The sequence below is a fragment of the Oryzias melastigma genome, linkage group LG14, assembly GCF_002922805.2.
Source record: "Oryzias melastigma strain HK-1 linkage group LG14, ASM292280v2, whole genome shotgun sequence".
In the NCBI taxonomy this organism is placed as follows: domain Eukaryota; kingdom Metazoa; phylum Chordata; class Actinopteri; order Beloniformes; family Adrianichthyidae; genus Oryzias; species Oryzias melastigma.
Window position 1 is genome coordinate 24385887 of NC_050525.1, and position 18499 is coordinate 24404385.

The following is an 18499-nucleotide window of genomic DNA, read 5'->3' on the forward strand; positions in this document are numbered from 1 at the left end:
TGTTACAAAGCGATTTTTTAAATTAAATAAGAATATTCATAAATCGAATCATTTCTCTCTGAGGAAACATTATTTTCATGCTGATTATTGCTGTCCTTAGTCCTTGTAAAGGAGCTACAATATTCATTTTTAATTGAATTATGAAAATATACATTTAAAATTTACCTTAAATTGTGCAACTTCAGTTATTTTTATCAAGTAACATCCGTGTTGTCTGGAGTCCTGAGATAAGCTAAGTTTATTCATTTATTGATGTTTCGAAAGTAATAAAAAACTCACAGGAGGTTGAATACTTTTATTTATTTTTTTTGCATTTTTCAGTCAAAAAGTGATTTGTTTTGCTTTTCAGAGACGTCATGATGGCTGTTAACAACACGTTTTATGAACAATCTGCTTATTTGTCGGCTTAGAAAACAAAGAAAACGTTCCCCTTTGGAGGGAGGATTGTAGATTTTCTCATCTTTCCCATTATTGTATCCAACAGTGAAATGTCCAAACCTCACCAGAAAATGTCTGAAAATAAAACTTTCATAGAAAGATTAAAGCACTTTGAAGGAAGCAGTCACACAGACTTTCTTCAGGTAGACTTCCTGCAGAAAATAAGATCAGAAAAAAGCTTTTTTTTTTCTTTACATATTACAACACAAATTTACAGATAAAACCCATTAATTAAAATGACATATTTACATGTTATTGATAAAATAAAATGTTAAGATGGGGAGTAAAGCAGTAAAAAAAAAGAATGATTTTAGTCTTTAAAAAAGACACGGTTCTGTTTTACAGTGAGAAGGCTTCCGTTGACAGAGTAGTGCCTTGACGTTTGTGTTTCCACTCAGATCCATTTTGTTGCTGCTTCTTTCCATTTTTGCTTGATTTCAAATGTCTTTGACCCTACAGTAAACCATTACAAAAAAAAAACATTGTAAGCAGAAATATTTCAGGCAAGATTTTGGTAAAAAATAATCTATGTTTTGTGTTTAAAAGATACATTTTGTAAAGTTTGCTCAAATATTTAATGTTATTTTTTTTTACTTTAGGACTTTAGGCTGATCCTGACTTGATTGTTCTGTTTCCTAACACAGAAAAAATGATCAAAGTTCATTTGAAAATGAAGCCGGCGTCGTCACTCACCCTCTGGCTCGGGAGCTGTGTCCGCACCAGCCCCGAACCTCTTTGTAGACGAGTCTGGTCAAGAACTAGAAAAAAAAACAGAAGATAATTAATGGAGTCAAGCTTGTGTGGCGGCAGAGATGTTGGTCTACAAATAAAGAGGATTCTGACTAGACAGGCCAGGATGTCGGCGGTGATGAGCATGTAGAAGACGTTGTTCCAGCCAGTGGGAGAGATCACACCAGCGAGCAGAGGACCTAACGCGGCGCCTGCAGAGTTCACCACAACAGCAGGTCGTTAATTTAAACACATTCAAATGAAATCAGATTCAAACTCTCTCTGTGTACCTATTGATCCGGTCCCGTCGATGATGGCGGTCACGGTTGATAACGCTCTGGAGTTCCCTCTCAGACTCTCGTGAGTTCCCTGCGACACAAAAACACCGTCAGGATGAAGCTCCGTAAAGCGACTCAAAGGTTTCACCTGAAAGTCCCACCAGATCTGCAGACACCGCCGTGGTTATGAGGGCGTACGGTCCATTCACCAGGCCTCCACACACCAGCAGCATCCCTACAGAGACCAAACGCTTCAGTCTCAAACTGCTGAGATGTTGAACCGTAACATCTCTGAGAGGAGTCGGAGTTCTGCTTTGGGTTCAGAGTGGTTTCCACGGTCTATAATATCTGTGTGAACATGTCTTCTTCTTCTTTTGAAGCATGAAGCAAACGTGTGATCAAACGGTCGATAAGTCTTCTGCTGAGCCCCGCCTTATCTCACGGTCAATTCAAGGTATCTAAAGCACACACTTTTATCACGGCTGTGTTCTGCAGCCAAAGTTTTTTTAAGCTGAAGTTCATAAAACCAAACATTTTTGCTTTTGTTTATTTTAAATACAATCTTCATTTAAAAAAATAATTTTATTGATTTTTGTTTTGAAATCAAAGATTTGAATCTGTCAATAGCAACCTGTGATCTGAATGATCATTTCTAACATAAAAAAGGTTAAAAATTAAAGTTGTACCTATTGTTGTTCCAAGATTTCTTTGTCCGATGGAATTGTAGAGGAAAAGCTGAAACAAAAACAAAATAAAATGACAGTTACACATCCGAGAGAGACAAACATCTACCAGCTAAATAACACATTCACTCTTGTGTTTTCCTCTCACATAAAATAATCATCTTTCTCTTATTTCTTTCGTTTTTTTAGATCAGTCAAGAGAAAGTTTTAAACACCATGACATTTAAAAATCAAGCAAAAGAGTTTCCTACTAACTTTAATCCATTTACTGCTTTATCTAGAGACTCTAATGAGTGAATGCTCACCATGGGAGCAGCAGCGATGAGCATGACGCAACAGGTGGACGCTCTTCCACCCGTGTAGTCTGACACGAGGCCGGCGAAGATTCCTCCTGTTGAGCAGAAAAAGACCAGTTAAAGAAGTTCAGTACATCTAATTATTTTTGTCTGATCTTGAAAGTTTAGCTTCGTTCGACAGGGACCATGTACAGGAGCATTAATCAAAGAAAATGTAAATGTTTTAATTTCCATCTGCAGTTCCCAAAAAATACAAATATAAGAATTTCCAATTACCATAAAACAATGCAATTACACATGTTTCATAATGAAAAGCAAAAGAAAGAGAAAAAAATTCTAAAAAAACATTTTATTTCTAAAATACATATTTAATCATGTCTGCTTTGTTAAAAAAAAAGATTCATTTCCATGTTCTTTTTTTTATGCGTTTGCATCATTTTAAGTGCATTTCCAGCTTATTCCACTCACAGATTTGAAAGAAAATGCTGATTTGTCTACAGCAGTCCTTCTTGGTTATTAGACATGAACCTCACTAAGGTTATATTTAAAGTACCATAAGTATACTTTCAAAGCCAATTGGGTATGAGTATCCTTAAAAAAAATAATAATAAAAATAAGTTCTTTTGAGGAGTAACTCTGAATCTATTAACTGCGAAGAACTTTTTTTTAGAGGACACTGATTTATTTTAGCTTCAAAACTCATGAAATCTAGTGATAAACTTAAGAAAATCTAGTAAACTTAATAGCAGTTTCACTCAATTTGACAGCTATTATATGTTATGGATTAAATGTGCTATGTTTGTTTATTACATGTGCAAACATGTCTGTTTAGGAAAAAAGCAACTATGATGCCATGAAGATAACATGATTATGATTTTGGTTTCTGGTCAATTAATAATTTATTTTCTGAAATATATTTGGTATATCATACGTATTTTTTTTTCTTTTTGTCTTTTTCCTTTTTTTATTGCTTGAAATCAGTCAGTCACCCAATGAATCAAAAAAGAGGCATTTAAAACTTTTTATTATCCTGATTTCTAAATATAAAAAAATAAAGTAATAGAGAAGTTCAGGATTTCCTGATGATTCTAAAAATGTTTATACTCTTGTTTACTCCAGCTGATCATAAAGGGCGACATCATAAAATCATATTTTAAACATGTCCCTCAAAAACACTTGTTCAGATTCATAGATGTGACACAGACAGACAGAAAGCCTACCCAGAATTCCTCCTACGTCGAATAATGTCGACATATCTCCAGCTTGTTTCGCCTCAAAATGGGCTGGAGAAGAGAAGAAAAAAAATATTTTTTTTTTTAATCAAACTAAAAGGCGAGAAGGAGGAGCTTTAGTGCAAAAGCTACTGACCAACATTGGAGATGTAGAGAGGAAGCCAGTAAAGAAACGTGTAGCTGACCAGTTTAGCAAACAGCAGACAGAGCGAGAACTCCACCACTCCCTGTGGAAAACAGAAGATGTCATGAGAAACTGGACAGCTGGAGGGGGTCAATCAACACACTGGGGAATAATAGAAAGAAAAACTTGGATTTAAAGTTATAAGTCTGTGCAGATGCTACAAATTTTCAACTTTTTAACTTTAAAAGCTGACCGATTCACCGATCTTTTGTTAAAATGTCACAAGGAAGCAGCTTTGCTTCATTGTAGTATACAATATTGAAAAATTTGTGTTGTTAATTTTTTTGTTTTGGTGGCTCCACAGCAGCTTTAGGTGAAACTTCCATCAGCTTTTCTCTAACACAAATACTGTATGTACAACATGTTTGTATTGTCAGTCTCTACATAAATCTTTAATCAAAATCAGATCTTGTGTTCGTTCTATAATACTGGACTTATTTTTCTACAAAGGTTTGAACTTTGAGTGATTAAACGCAAGAGAAAAGTGTGAACATATTTATTTTTGTCTGAGAAAAGTATATAAAATGAGGGATTTTACAGTCTTAAACCATCTATAAAAGTTGTAAAATATAATTGACTATTCTGCTTTGTGCATTTCACCTATTGAAAGTTATTTTTGGAACACAACTTCCACAATAAATGAGGGAACACTGTTTTACTTATAAATATTTTTTGTAACTATGCTTGTTGACTACTGAATATATTTCACTTGAATTAATTGAACTGGTATTTTTTTTACTGATTAGAACATGAAAATACAGTAGAACAGAGGGTAATTTAAAAACATTTTATGGTAAAATATATATATATATATATATATAGAATCAATAGGGATCTTAAGGAAAGAAGTGCTCACACCAAGTAATCCCAAATATGAACTTAAAAATGTTCACAAGAAATTTGACATTGTGGGTATTTTTGGAACTATTTTTTTTAACCAGTCATTCTTCACATTACCACTAGATGGAGCCAAAGACATTTTTTACCTCTGTTTCCTTGACTTTTAAATCAATATTTGAGTGATGCAGAAGGTGGTCAGTGCATTACATTTAATGTCTTATTGACGGCTTAAAAGCAATTATTTGCACTCACAGGTATGCAGAGCGCTCCAGTGAAGCTAATAGCCTCTGTGTGATCGTGCACAGTCACTGCAGACTCTGCGGTGACGCCGCCGTTGATGGTTGGGTTGCCGTTTGGTACGTTCTGCAGCAGAGGCTCCGTCTCCTCGTTCTCCTTCTCACTCTGACACACAAAGACCAATGTGTTCTTGAGCAATGTTGTTTTGAGTCAATCCCAATCAATGGTGTTCAGCTAAAACTCACATGATGCTGAGGAGGACTGCAGTTCACATCTTCAGGTTCTGGACAGGAGACAGTAAAACATGGAGCATTTAATGGAACAGATAAAACAACATGGAATTGTGACAGACTTTCGTTTGCTTGGATGAAAACTGACTTTCAACAAGGAAGAAGAAGCACAGGATCCCAGTGGAAGCAATGATGAGTCCAGGGACGATGAAGGACATTCCCCACGCGGAGGAGACAAAGGCTCCAGCGATGAGAGACCCCAAGATGTTTCCCACAGAGGTGTGTGAGTTCCACACGCCCATGATGAATCCCCGCCTGACGGAGAAAATAAAGATATAAGCAGACATCTTCACTGTACAGCTTCTGTGAAACTTTTATGGATCCACAAAGTTTCATCAAAAGCTCCTGGTTTTCTGTTAAAACAAGTGAAAATTGAAGCTGATTTAAAGACCCACTCCAGTGAAAATCTTGTTTTTAGTGTTTTAAATATGTTCTTGTGGTATTTTCTCATGATGAAAGTCATAAGTATAAAAAAAAGCTCAAATTTACATTTCTGAGTATTTCTTGATTCAAATCATTGTGAATCAGGAGCAGACAGAAAAATGGCGTTGTGTAGGCGTTATAATCGGCGGACCACAAGCTTCCTGCTTCCCCCCATTCTTATGCTTCCACTTGTAAATAAATAGATCTTTGTTTAAGCTATCTAATATATTAACCCTTTGAATTAAATTAAATATAATATTTACACATTTTGCTGAAACTTTTATATTGTGGCTTAAAATTATTTTTGTGTAATCAAATTCCAAAAACCACACATGAAGTACCCTAAAAATAACAAACATTTGACCCTTCCAATCGACGTTGGGGTTTACTGTTTTCTTTATTAATCAGAATCAATCTAATTGATGGAAAAAAGTTTACTTTTAAGGTGAATACAGTCTGCTGATCCATATTTTAACAGTGTTCTCTTCGTTGCAGTATCTGCACACTTCTATCAGCTCCTGAGCATGTGAACCTGACATGATTTACTCTCCAATAAAATTCAGAGAAAAGTTTTTTCTGTGCATGTAAACATTAAACACAATCTATAGCTGTAAACCAGAAACTTTAAGGAAGAAATATTGAGTCATATAAATAAAGTGTTTGTTTTCTGACCTTGTATTTCTACCTGATAAGAACCAGTTAAACCAGTTCAGTTAAGATCTGGGATTTTAACCACGATCTCTGCAGTGGACCAGAGATCATCAGGTGTACTGGGTAAGAAGATCGTTTCACTTTATAAACCTTTAGAAAAAATTAATTTAATCATCAACAAATGTGAACAGGAACAAAGTATAAAACATATCCCAAACTCCGTACAACTGCAGCATTCGCCCACTTTCTATGCACCGGCTCTTCTACTACCACTCCTCTAGATCTTTTCTTTTTTTCCTGCGTCAGCCAAGCGTGATAATTCTGTTTCTCTGGCGTCTCCCTGACCGTCGTTTAAAGCCAAATCCAAGGCCGAAATAGAAATCTGCTTTCAAGCGCCGATAAAATTAATGGATTCCATTTAAGGGTGCAGCTCAGGCAACAACGACGAGGCAACCTTGAGATGTTCCCACCCACTGAGAAACAGCACGTCTGCACTGCTGCACCGAGTGAGGCTCACGCTGAAAAGCCTCATTTCTTTTCTGTCTGCTCTGAAAGTTTTGACTGGGTTTGGAACCCACACAGCATCAGAATATGACTTTACAGGAGCATAAGGAGCTGAAGTGAAGCAATATTGTGGCTTGAAGCTTTGGACAGTTTCTGGTTTACTGCTTCCAAGGACTTCCACTTTCTGGCCACCATCACAAAACTATTTTGATATTAGTTCTAATTTGTTTATTATATCTGAGCTGCAATAACAAGGTCATCATTTCCATCCAGTCTTACTAGGACATCAGCTTTATTTTATCTAAATAGACCCAGATTGACAACTACATTTGCATAAATAAGTCTAGAAAAAATATATTACTGACTACGTTCTATTCCCGTTGCTGTTTAAGGCTACAGAGTGTTGTTTTAGTGGATGTAAGAAATGTGCCATGGCTCAATAAAAAGATGAAAAACAGAAGTTTAGATTAATGTTCCACAGGGAAAGGCTCTAAAAGATGGCAAATCTGTCTGTATGATTCAGCAAGTTGAAAAAAGCATCCAATCCGGCAAAGTCAGCAGGTTGTGTACTCACTTCCCCTTTCCAAACCAGTTTCCCACACAAGCCACGACCGAAGGCCAACCGGTGGTCTGCATGAGTCCGTTCATGACCTGCAGGAGGAGCAGGGGGAGATGATTTGCACCAACATCACAATGCTGGAACGACACTTTCAGCTAGAAAAAAAGGACATGAACAGTGACCATTGATTCCTAACATTCCCACTTCAGACCCATCACGCTCCAGTGCAGTCATATGATGCAACCGTGAGTCATGTGATGAAGAGGGAAGCACGAGATCTCTACATTTTTCAAAGGATGAAAGTATCTGAGTGTACAAAGGTTCACACTTAAAACAAGATGACAAAAAAGGAATACTTTAATTTTAATCTAAAGCAATTTTAGGAAATGTTTAAGAATATAAACTCTCTTTAAACTTTACATTAAGGATTATGTAATTTTTTAATTGTGTGTTTTTTCAGAGTTTCCTTCAGACATTCAATCTATTTAGATGCAATCCTTAAACATTGGGCTCTATTTAGTTATTTTCTGCCTGCTTGCTTCATAAAACAACTCAAGAATATTGAAGTTAGATTGTAAATCTTTTTGTCAAAGAGTCCCAGTTTTACTAAAATACATATAAATTATGTCTTTTTAATATGTTATTGTGATGTTTTTCTCATAATGGAAGACATAAAATGAAGAAATTTAAGTTTAAACTTCCGTTTTGAGTATTTTTTTCATCAAATTGTTGCGAATCAGTGCAGATGAAAAATTGCAGTTATAAAAAAAAAGCTAAGTTGAGATGTGGAAATTACACTAAGTAGGCCACAAACTCACTGGTCTGAGATCACAGTAACTGGGGGGGGGGTGCTTGTATCAAATAAAATTTATAATAAACTACTGCCGCTCAGGAGAAACTATGTCCTAGATCCCTGGGAACACTTTGAAAATAGTAGAAAGATGACCGGAGTGGGTCTTTGAGAGTTTTGTGAAACAGAAATAGAGGTTGTGGAGCATAAAACTGCTAATAATTAGGAGGTTGGCTAGTTTTTATTTTTACATTAAGACAACTTTAGTAGCACACATATGCATTCAGACACTGTGGGATTTTTGCTGATTTAAAAAGAAAGATTTTTTTTTTTTTTACATTTTTTTATATTTGCCAAGGGAAAAAAAACAACTTTTTAGGTTCATTTATTTTTCCTTCAAGTGATCATGCACTTCTCTGACATGTGAGTGGGTGGTAGTGTTTATTAGTTAAAGCTGATTAAAAAAATACCCTAGGAGACAAAAAGTGAAACAAAACCGTTCTAACAATGCAGTTATAAGCTGTGAAGCAGAACTGCATGTAACGCAGCTGCAAATGAAACCAAGAAGCCTGCATGGCTTTTCCCTGGATCAGCAACACACAGCCTAACTGATCCATTCACTTCCCTTTTTTCCCTTTTCTTCTCTGATGATTTAGTCAGATCCATTGCTTTTGAGGTTAAAATAGACGTGTTAATGTTCAGTTTCCTCATTTTATGCAAAAACAACAAGCATGATTTAGTTATTTTTAAATATCAAACAACTATTAAGTAAAGAGCACATTTTAGAGATCCTCCTTCATTACAGTAGACAAATATTGATCTGTGCAGAGAAGCTGAAGTCAAATTTTACCCCATTTTTGAGGACACATTCGCATTAAATGGTTTCCTGGCAGCATTAATATAAATTATAAACCCATTTTCACACCAGGGAAATGTCAAAGTGTTTTGCATTTATATATCTAGTATTTTTTATTAATCTTTAAAAATACCTAGTCTCATGGAAATTGTGCTTATAACATGTTCTTGTGGCATTTTTCTGATGATTAAATGCATATATAAAGAAATTTAAGATAAAACTAATTTTTTTAAATAATTTTCTTCATTTAAATCGTCAGGAGCAGATGTAAAAAATGCAGTTTAAAAGTATTTGTTACGTAGAAAATACGCTGGCTCCATTCTGATTCAATAATATATATATATATTTTTTTTTTAAACCAAAACATTATATTGACTAAATTAGACTGGTGGTGTGGTTGTACCTGGACAAAGGCATAGTACCCTAATGAATGGATGTTCCAGTAGAAACCCAGTCCAAACAGACATGTAAAGAGCCCGCTCGTCACCATCCCAAAGCTTAGGTAGTACCGCAGAGGCAGCCGCTCTCCGAAAATACCACTGAAAACACAAGAATTCATGAGATTCAGTAAAGAGGAAGCAGGTAAAGATGAAAACATGAGCTGGGAATGTGACAACAGACAACACAAACCTAATAAACATGCCGATGGCGTAAGCAACCAAGAAGGAGTTATCCAAGACCCCAAACAGAGTTTGATAGTTGTTCTGGTCTGGAAAAAGGACACAAATGAAACCGGAATGACAACAATTCAAAATGATAAATAGACCAGAGTAGATAATCGATGTCTTTCAAAGGAACCCCGATGGATTTGGTTAAAATGGACAACAGAGACATTGATTGAGGCTTTTTTGTAACTTTAATGAAAATATGAAGTGTCCCCTGCCTTTGGCCTACAATGGCTAGGATAGGCTCCAGCATCCATGTGACCCCAGAAGGGGTTAATATTGTTTAGAAAAGGGATGGAAAATACTGAAATAACCTCCATATTTGTTAAATTATATGACCAAGTGAAATGCAGGTTTCTGATAGGAAAAAACACTTTGCAAAAAAAAAAACGAGTTATTGGATCTCTGAGCTCCAGAAAAATATAAATTTAACCCCAAATGAAGACTTTAAATGTAGATCTTGAGATTATTGCTCATCCAGAAATCTGAATAAGGAAACTAGCAGCTTCAATCTGACAGTGAGTCACAAGATAGTTGAAGCAGCTGGAAAATGTAGCCTTTGCAAGAATCGTATCTGAGCAGCTTCAGGCTGATCAATAAACAACTGCAGGAACATTATCTTTACTCCCAGTAAACTGTTGACCTTCCTGCTGTACTCCAGGACACACAATCACTTTTAATTCCATAAAAATGACAGGATGGTGTAAATTAATCTAATTGAATATGACAATGCAGAACAAATGTAAAATCAATTATTCATTGGTGAGGTTCTGTTGATAACCAAAAAGGACGATCCCTTATAATCCTAAATAATCATCACTTGCCATTACCAACAGCATTAGGGTGTTTGAACTTACCGAAGGGCATCCAGTCACACCAGGTCTCATTGTTAGTGATGTTGATACCTGGAGGTCTGATTACTGTGGAGCAGTTTCTGTGGAGCTCGCTCTGAAGACAAAAGCAAACGGGAACAGAACAAACAGATAAGTTTCCAAAAGTACAAATGTATTTACCTTTCACTGCTGTAATTAAGATCACATTTGTTGCATCTTACAACTGTTTTAATGACATTTATTCAAATGTTAAAACAACAATGTGGTGGCATATTAAAGATTTATAAAAAAAAAAATATGTGGTAAATTAATGTGAATTCCATAGTTAATACATTAAATACAAGAGAAACGAGTTTCCATCTTATTTTTTATTCTTCAGCGGTAAAATTGATGCAGCTATTCTTAAAAGTATTATTTTGGTAAACTTTGAACATAAAAAAAAACAAGATAAAGTTTTTTAAATTTTAAATCTTGTTTCTGTTTATTATTTTATATTTAAAGTCATGTCTTCAGTCACCTTTACAATACTGATTGGTTTCCGGGAGAGATGGTAGGCCGTGTAGAAGAGAAAAGTGAGGAAAAGAATGAATCCACGATACCTAAAAAAAAAAAAAAAAAAAGTTTATAATGTGGAAAAAAATAAAAACCATCTGTAAGGACAGAAAACAAAATAAAAGCCTTGGATTAAATGACCACCGTAATTCTTATACACGCAACAGAAAAAAAGTTATTTTCCTTTCATGGATGAGCAAGTTTGTTTTGAAAACACAAATGACATTATTAGACAATAACATAAACCCACTTGTGATAAAACAGATGATCATGTGAAGAATCCAGTTAGATCTTATCTTAACATAAGAACTTTAAGTGTGAATCAAGCATGTACGATTTTGAGTGTAAAAATATTATTTTTCAGGATATGCACTAAAACCTATTGTTTTAGTGAACAAAAGCATTTCGATGCTTAGACACAAAGATGACAGAAGCATCACATTCATTAAGTTAAATGAATTATGTTTATAATTGATCTTTCCGGCTTGAAGGACACTTATTTTTAACGCTAGATCCAAACGCTAACACAATAAACAAAATATGTCATACAGAAGATATAAACTCCAAGTAAAACATAAATTGAAAATGTAGTAATTTAATAACTTTAAAAAAGTAAAAAAAATAAAAATAAAAATTGGAGAGTGGTAATGAAGAGTGCCATGCCAGATGATGGTTAGAACGATTTAATTCTCAGAATCGTTAGGATGTCTACTAAAACCGTTAATAAGATCTTTTAAAAGAGTTTGGAGAGTGTTTAAAAGCACAGTCAGAAATATATTGATTTGTTTAGGTTACAAAGGTGCCAGTACTTTAGAGAAAGAAAAAAACATAACTAATGAAGGAAACGGAGTCTTCATGAGTGCAGTAACAGTTTAGGGCATTTATTATCATTTAATTAATAAACAATACCATTTTACATATTACATGTTGAATCAACCTGCTTTAATTTGTCAGGAGCAATTTCCATACCAATTAGGAACCATGAGTACAAATACTGAGTTTATTAAAAAATGTATTGTTTCTCTATTTTACCCAAAGCTATCAGAGTTGCTGAACCAAGGATTAGAGCCAAACATGTGACCAAGACGAAACAAGTCTTACAGTTCTTTTAATTTTATTAAATTAAAATGTGATTATTTCTACCAATTAAAGGAAAAACCAAAACAAAGGTTAATTAGTATATGTTGACTATAGCATGTCGGTTAATGTAGATAACTAGTCTAATGTGTGTTCCTCTTTTAGTTTTGTGTTGACTAAACAAAAGAAGGGAGAATACAAAACCAAAAGTTTTCAATTGAAGTAACACAAACCAAATGACTAATTTGAAAACACAAAAGGTTAATTGTTATGTTTTCATTTTTAAAAATTAGGCAACTTTAAATAATGTGACTTGCTGTCAAAGTACATAATCAGGTTCTTTCTGCTAAAGTAAATTTCTTAAGTATTTACATTCAGACCAACAGAAATCTTGAAGACTTCAATTGGCAAATTCCTTAAATTTTGGATACACAGTATTGATTCTTCGAGCACTTTTAATGCAAAGTTTACACATGAGCCAAAGCTAAAATCTTTGAGTTTGTGAAGCAAAACTGGCCAATAGTTTGTTATATAATCATATAATTATTATTTGTCCTGAATAACCTAAATGTAAATTCACAGAAAGCATATAAGTCGATGTGATTGAGTTAATCATTGTTGATCAGTGAGGGACACTGACACACAGCTGCCGTTCTGGAACAAAAGACAAACCGGACTTACCAGCTATCCCGGGAAAAGGACGTGATGAGGCGAATGCCGGGAGCCAGAGGAGACCTCATTTTCACAAGTCAACAACGAAAACTCTCAACACTTGACGTGGGACATGTTTGTGAGGCTGTTTGTAAATCACTAACTACAGATGTATGCGCGCGCGAAATGAACCGTTAATGAAAGCTAGCTAAACTCGGCTGGAGAGCTCGGTGAAAGAAGAAGCCGGAGGTTCAAAGTAGACGCTAGCTGCTGGACGAAAGCAACGGTTGTAGTCCGACTTTTTGGTCGGGGAAGACGAGCGTCGAGCTAAACTCCATGTTGAGCAGCTATGTTTATATATATATAGAGAGAGAGAAAAAAACCCGCCAGCCTACAACTACGACGCAATTTTATAAAAAGCAGCAGAAAACGCTGTCTGTTATGAGCTGAACGTAATGACTATTACTATCCCGGAGTGTACACATTTTCCAAGGGGCGGTTCCTGGCTCGTTCCAGACGTCTGACGTCATGACGTAAACTGGGAGTAACTATAAAAGGGGAGTGGGAGTGCTTTTCTTGTTTATTGTTATGGAATAGCTCTAAATTACGGATTTCAGTAACTTGGACTCGTCATATTTGTATTTTAAACACATTTCACGTTACAATAAAATATTTGTTACTCCTTTTGGGAGCCATTAAATTAAATAAAGTATGCACAATTGCTATAATTGTTTGACATTAGTATTATTCTCTCTCAAATAATGATCTCAGTATAAAAAATATTTACTTGAAAGCCCAATCCAAGCATATATGGAGCTGTTTTTAAATTAGAATTATGCTGTTTTACCCATTTTTTAAACTGTTGTTATTTTCTGCAGACCAGCAGAAGTTAATGAGAAATTTACCGCTAAGTTACCTTAGAGTTACCTCGCTCCCCCTTCCCACCACCCATGACTGAGAGTTCTTTGTTTACATGCTGTCCCGCTCGCATACAGCCATTCATGCCCATGATCTAACATTATCACAGTGCAATAAAAAGTGTTTTCTATGTTAAAATAGGATTATTTGTCTGGTCCTGAATCACAATTTGCATAAATAAATACTCAAAAATTCTATTTTAAGCTTAATGTTTTTTATTAGAAAAATGCCGCAGCAACATGTTAAAAACAAAATTTTAATCGGAGTATGTTTATAGGACATTCTTCTAGATTGATAATATTTAGTGGAACATTTTGTTTCAAAAAAGCACATTTGCCACAGTCAAAATCCAAAACGTTGGTCATTTGTAAAAATGAAGAATACACTCATTTACTACAAAACTATTCAATATCTATTTGCCTCATTCTCAACAATATGGACTGTTCATCCACAAAACGCAGTCCTTAAACTTGAGGGATACCTACAGAAAACTATCATTTGTATATTATTCAGTAAATATAAATTATATACATTTTTAAATTTTGGATTTTCTCATGCCTAATGTGCTTTTCTAAAAGAGTGGATCCTGAATTACATCCATGCCAAGTTTGGTGCTTGTACTACAAAAAGCACCATCACTTTAGCAACCGGCTCCACTACTTGTATTTGGTTAAGAAAATTATTAGTATATTTGCTACAGGAAATTCCCTGACAAATTTATGAAAATAATAAAAATGCTAAAGTGCTTAAACAAATTTAAAAATACTAAAATTATGCTAAAATAAGAAACATTGCGCAGCAGGAATTGTCTGTAGAAGTTTTATTGGTTGCATTCAGAAAAAACGCCTAATGGTCAAAATGTAAAAACAGTGAAAATGGTTTAAAGACAAACTAGATGCACAAGAAAATCAAGCATTAGATATTACATTTTTATTTCACGACAGTGATAGTAACCCTGTGACTTATAACTGAGAAGTTACAGTTTATGGTGAAGAGTAATTTTTGTCAACTTGATAAAATCCTACAAATTCATTGCAATGTAGCAAGTTATTACTTTAAGAATCACAAGTGCTTTTTAAAGAAAGTTTGGGCAGCTTACACACTTTCCTTTTTATTAATAGCATATTTTTAGTATTTAAATATATATTATTTCCATTGATCCATAACATTTACATTTAAAAAACAATCCTGAGTAAAAGACCACAAACTAAACCAGGTCTACCTGAGAATAGATGCATGAAAATCATTCAAACAAGCAGCAAATTTCAAAAGGATAGCTGTAATTACAGCACAAACACGGTTGAAACATTTCAAAATAAAAGAAAAAGGTCAGACTGTCATGCTTGTTCGTGAGGCTGCATGGGGATTATTAGAGCTTATATCAGCAGGTCTGAAAGCTGATGCTTTGCAGATGTAGTTTTGCTTATCAGCACAAATACATCCCGTTTAACAAGGTTGGCAAAAAAAAACCAAGAGTTTCCTGCAGATATCAGAGCATTTGCACGAATAAGGTCATTCTCACTTATGAAAAAGTGCTACAATCTGTGTAAAACTAAAAGAAATCTGAACATAGAAAAAGCTAATTTTTATTCCTGTAGACACTGCTTTTTAAAATGTCTCAATATGTGAAAAAAATTCTTAAGAAACATAAAAGTAATAAAGCATTTTTTAACGCTGTCCATTGAATATTTCTTGGTGTGTACTGGGCAGAAGTAGAACTGGGATAACTTACACCGTATTTCCAAAATTGCTGTTTTGGTCTTAAGCAGACAGCCTGACCTCTATTCAGCCTTTCAGGTTCCTTCAGCGGAATTCTAAACTCATCATTGTTGAGTGTAGAGCCCGGGCGTACGCTGTGGAAGACACAAAACCTGAATGAAAAATACGACGTGGAAGTGCAGATGGGGCGGGGTGTAATCACTACCTTTGGGGTTGTTGTGGAAGACACAGTTGTTGGCACAAGTGTCGGGGTGAGAGTCCCAGAAAGAGGATGCACAGCAGCACAGAGGTGGAGGCTCCAGCTTTAATTGAGACAGACGTTCCTTCATCTGAGCCCTCAGAGCTTCCACAAACCTACAGAGTTACAGCCTCAGCAACACAATTTCACAGTTTTTTCTCATCTGCTTGTAGAACAAATGTGACTACAGGACCCACAGTGTTCAAACATTGAGCTCTAACTGTACAAAAACTGCTATAACACGTCTATTTAACTTTAAATTTCTTATTTCTTTGCAGGAAGTACAAACACAGTGTTTTGAATTGTGTTTTTTAACATCACATTAACATATGTGGGGATGTCCCAATCAGAATTTTTTGTCCACGATCTGATTCAGAGTGATTTGATTTTGATACCAATACCCAACCTGATACTTTTGTAAAACCATTTTTTTTAAGTAAAAAGTGTCATAAAATGATTCAGTTTGGTCCTTATTCTTATTTTATTCACCTTCCTTCATTATTTAACATTTAAACAGAACATTTCTGTGAAGTATCTTGAACAATTAAGTACAAACAGGAGATAATTGGTTGTGTGGGAAAGTTTGGTAACTGTAGCGTTAGTTCCTAAGTCTTTTCTTGGTTAATTATGAATAATAATAATGAATAATAATCATGTTTAAATGAAAATTACTTAAAAAATAAATGTGATTTTCTCCTAAAATCTTTGTAGCAGTGGGACAATAAGGTGATAATTAGTCAGGTGAGAAAGTTCAGTGACTGTAGCTTAGCTTAACTCATATCAGTGTAATAATTTATTAGTTTTGGCTGTTTTTGAGTGACTGTTGATTTCTTTAGTTTTTTTTAAATCACCCTTTCTCTGAGCCTGCTCTGCAGTTCTCATATATTTTTTTTCATCAAAATGTCTTTGTGTTATTTGCTTTAAGACAAAAACACAAGAGACACTTGCTGTCAGATTTAAATGTTTATTCAAGAGTTATTAAGCCTTGAAGTCCCAAGTCTGTGAATATTTTGCTAACTTTAGGTGTTTTTGTTAGCTTCCTGCTCAAACTGCTGCAGTATTCTGCTGCGCTTTACAGCAATAATATTTTGTAATCTGTTCACGATAAGCAGACTTCTACTAGGACATTTATTTGAAATGACAAGCTTGAAATACACAGCGCTGACAAAAATAATAAAAGATAAATAAATATCAGATTTTGATCGACTGAAACGACGCAATCGGGTCCAATTTCCGATCACATGTTCAAATTGGGACATCCCTAATTACATCCATCATTTATTTTTTGTTTCTGGGTAATTTAAGAGGAATCTATTAATGTTATTTTTTTCATGCTTGTGAAACCTCCCAAAGCTTAAATATATATCATTAAATTTTTAATAATGCACTGAGAGTACCTTCCACCTTCTCTCTTTTTTTCTTCTTGTTTTCTGCTCTGCAGTAGAGCGGCTCTCTCCTCTTCCAGCTTCAGTCTCTCTAGAATCAAAAGCTCTCGCTCCTCCAGCTCGTGTCTGGCCTCTGCCAGCTGCTGGGCTTCCTCCAACCTTCTCTCTTCTTCCAGGCGAATCTGCTCCTTCTCTGCTTTGATCCTTCAGTGAAATCAGGAAACAATTCAACTTGAACTCCTTTACAGCTAGTTTTGGACCATTTCTTTCTAGTTAAAAGATCTTGCAAACACAAATGCTTGTGGGAGGCGTCATCTGGAATCTAGCATGTTGAAAAGCCTTTCAAAATTGATTAAAGTTCAATCATCTGACTAGCTTTGTTGTGGTTTTTGGTGGAGTTTGACCACCAAACTACTGAATTGATTAATTTCACAAACTAAAAGTACACAAATTTAGTTTTTTTATGTAATAGTATTGGATTAAATTGAAATTTTCTTTCTTCAGAAAAATGCTTTATAATAAATGTCATGTGGCTGAGTAATTAAATTGAAAAACTGTGGATTTTTTACCTTAAAAACTGAAGATAAAAACAGTGTTTACCTTAAAAAATTTGTAACATTTACATGAGTGTACTTTTGAATCGTAAGTAAAATATTCTCTAAACTATTGACTAGATTGATCAACACAGCCCTGCTGATATAAAAATACACCATCTGAGGCGTTCTCACCTGGCTGTCCTCTGCAGGTGTTTCCTGTGCTGTCGGTTTTCCTTCACTTGTTCTCGTTCGGTGCTCATGGCCAGACGTCGGTGCATCAGGAACTGAAACTGTTGCTGCAGAAACAAACAGGACTTTTGTAATTTACTCAGACAGGAGTCAAACCAGCATTCAAAGCTGTTGCTGCCTACCTGCTTTTTTAATTCCTGTTGTTCAGTCAGAGGCCAGAGAACCTGAGAGACTGCGGGTTTAAAACCAGGATCGGGATTTGATTTAGCCTGATCTGACCGACCATGTCCACTTATCTGAGAAAGAAAGAAAAATAAAGAAATAAATAAACATCCAATTTTAAAGACTTTGTTGTCTTTTTTTAATGGCTCCCACTCACAAAAGCACAAGATTTCAAACTTTGAAACAAAAAAACAACAATCAATTTTAATGTCAGCATTCTAGCTTAAAATGCCACAATTTGTAAGCTATTAACATTGTATATTTCATAGATTTTCAGAGAAACAAAGTCCCTTAGGTGTGAATGCTGCAGACATTTTGGACAGACAGAACTGTGTTTGTTTTCCATAGAAAACTAGTGAAACAAACATCATATCACATCCACATGATTCAGATGCAGTTAAAGGACTGTAAAAGATTGGGACATGCGGTACTTCCTGTAAACCAGGGGTCTCAAACTCGCGGCCCGCGGGCCATTTGCGGCCCGCAGGATGATGATTTGCGGCCCGCGTCTTCATATGAAAGAT

At 35.1% G+C, this 18499-nt stretch overlaps 2 protein-coding genes across 2 annotated transcripts in view; both read right to left on the reverse strand.

The window, feature by feature from the left end:
- Window positions 1-280: 280 nt before the first annotated feature.
- On the reverse strand, window positions 281-13287 carry slc37a2 (solute carrier family 37 member 2). The gene is made up of 18 exons (XM_024266528.2): window positions 12799-13287; window positions 11006-11087; window positions 10513-10603; window positions 9621-9699; window positions 9394-9529; window positions 7360-7436; window positions 5296-5462; window positions 5163-5200; window positions 4933-5082; window positions 3793-3883; window positions 3645-3707; window positions 2434-2519; window positions 2132-2180; window positions 1607-1680; window positions 1458-1536; window positions 1282-1379; window positions 1132-1196; window positions 281-891 (listed from the first exon to the last, which is right to left on the reverse strand). Exons 1-18 carry the CDS (start codon window positions 12855-12857, stop codon window positions 876-878), a joined length of 1500 nt encoding a protein of 499 aa, XP_024122296.1. The 5' UTR covers window positions 12858-13287; the 3' UTR covers window positions 281-875.
- A 1204-nt stretch (window positions 13288-14491) lies between these two features.
- The window catches only part of ccdc15 (coiled-coil domain containing 15), an 8147-nt gene continuing 4139 nt past the window's right edge, over window positions 14492-18499 (reverse strand). Inside the window, exons 6-10 of the mRNA XM_024266805.2 lie at window positions 17936-18049; window positions 17757-17860; window positions 17041-17232; window positions 15611-15759; window positions 14492-15539 (exon numbers count right to left, since the gene is read on the reverse strand). Coding sequence (XP_024122573.1) covers window positions 15490-15539; window positions 15611-15759; window positions 17041-17232; window positions 17757-17860; window positions 17936-18049 — 609 coding nt within the window. The 3' untranslated portion in view covers window positions 14492-15489. The remainder of the gene's footprint in view (window positions 15540-15610; window positions 15760-17040; window positions 17233-17756; window positions 17861-17935; window positions 18050-18499) is intronic.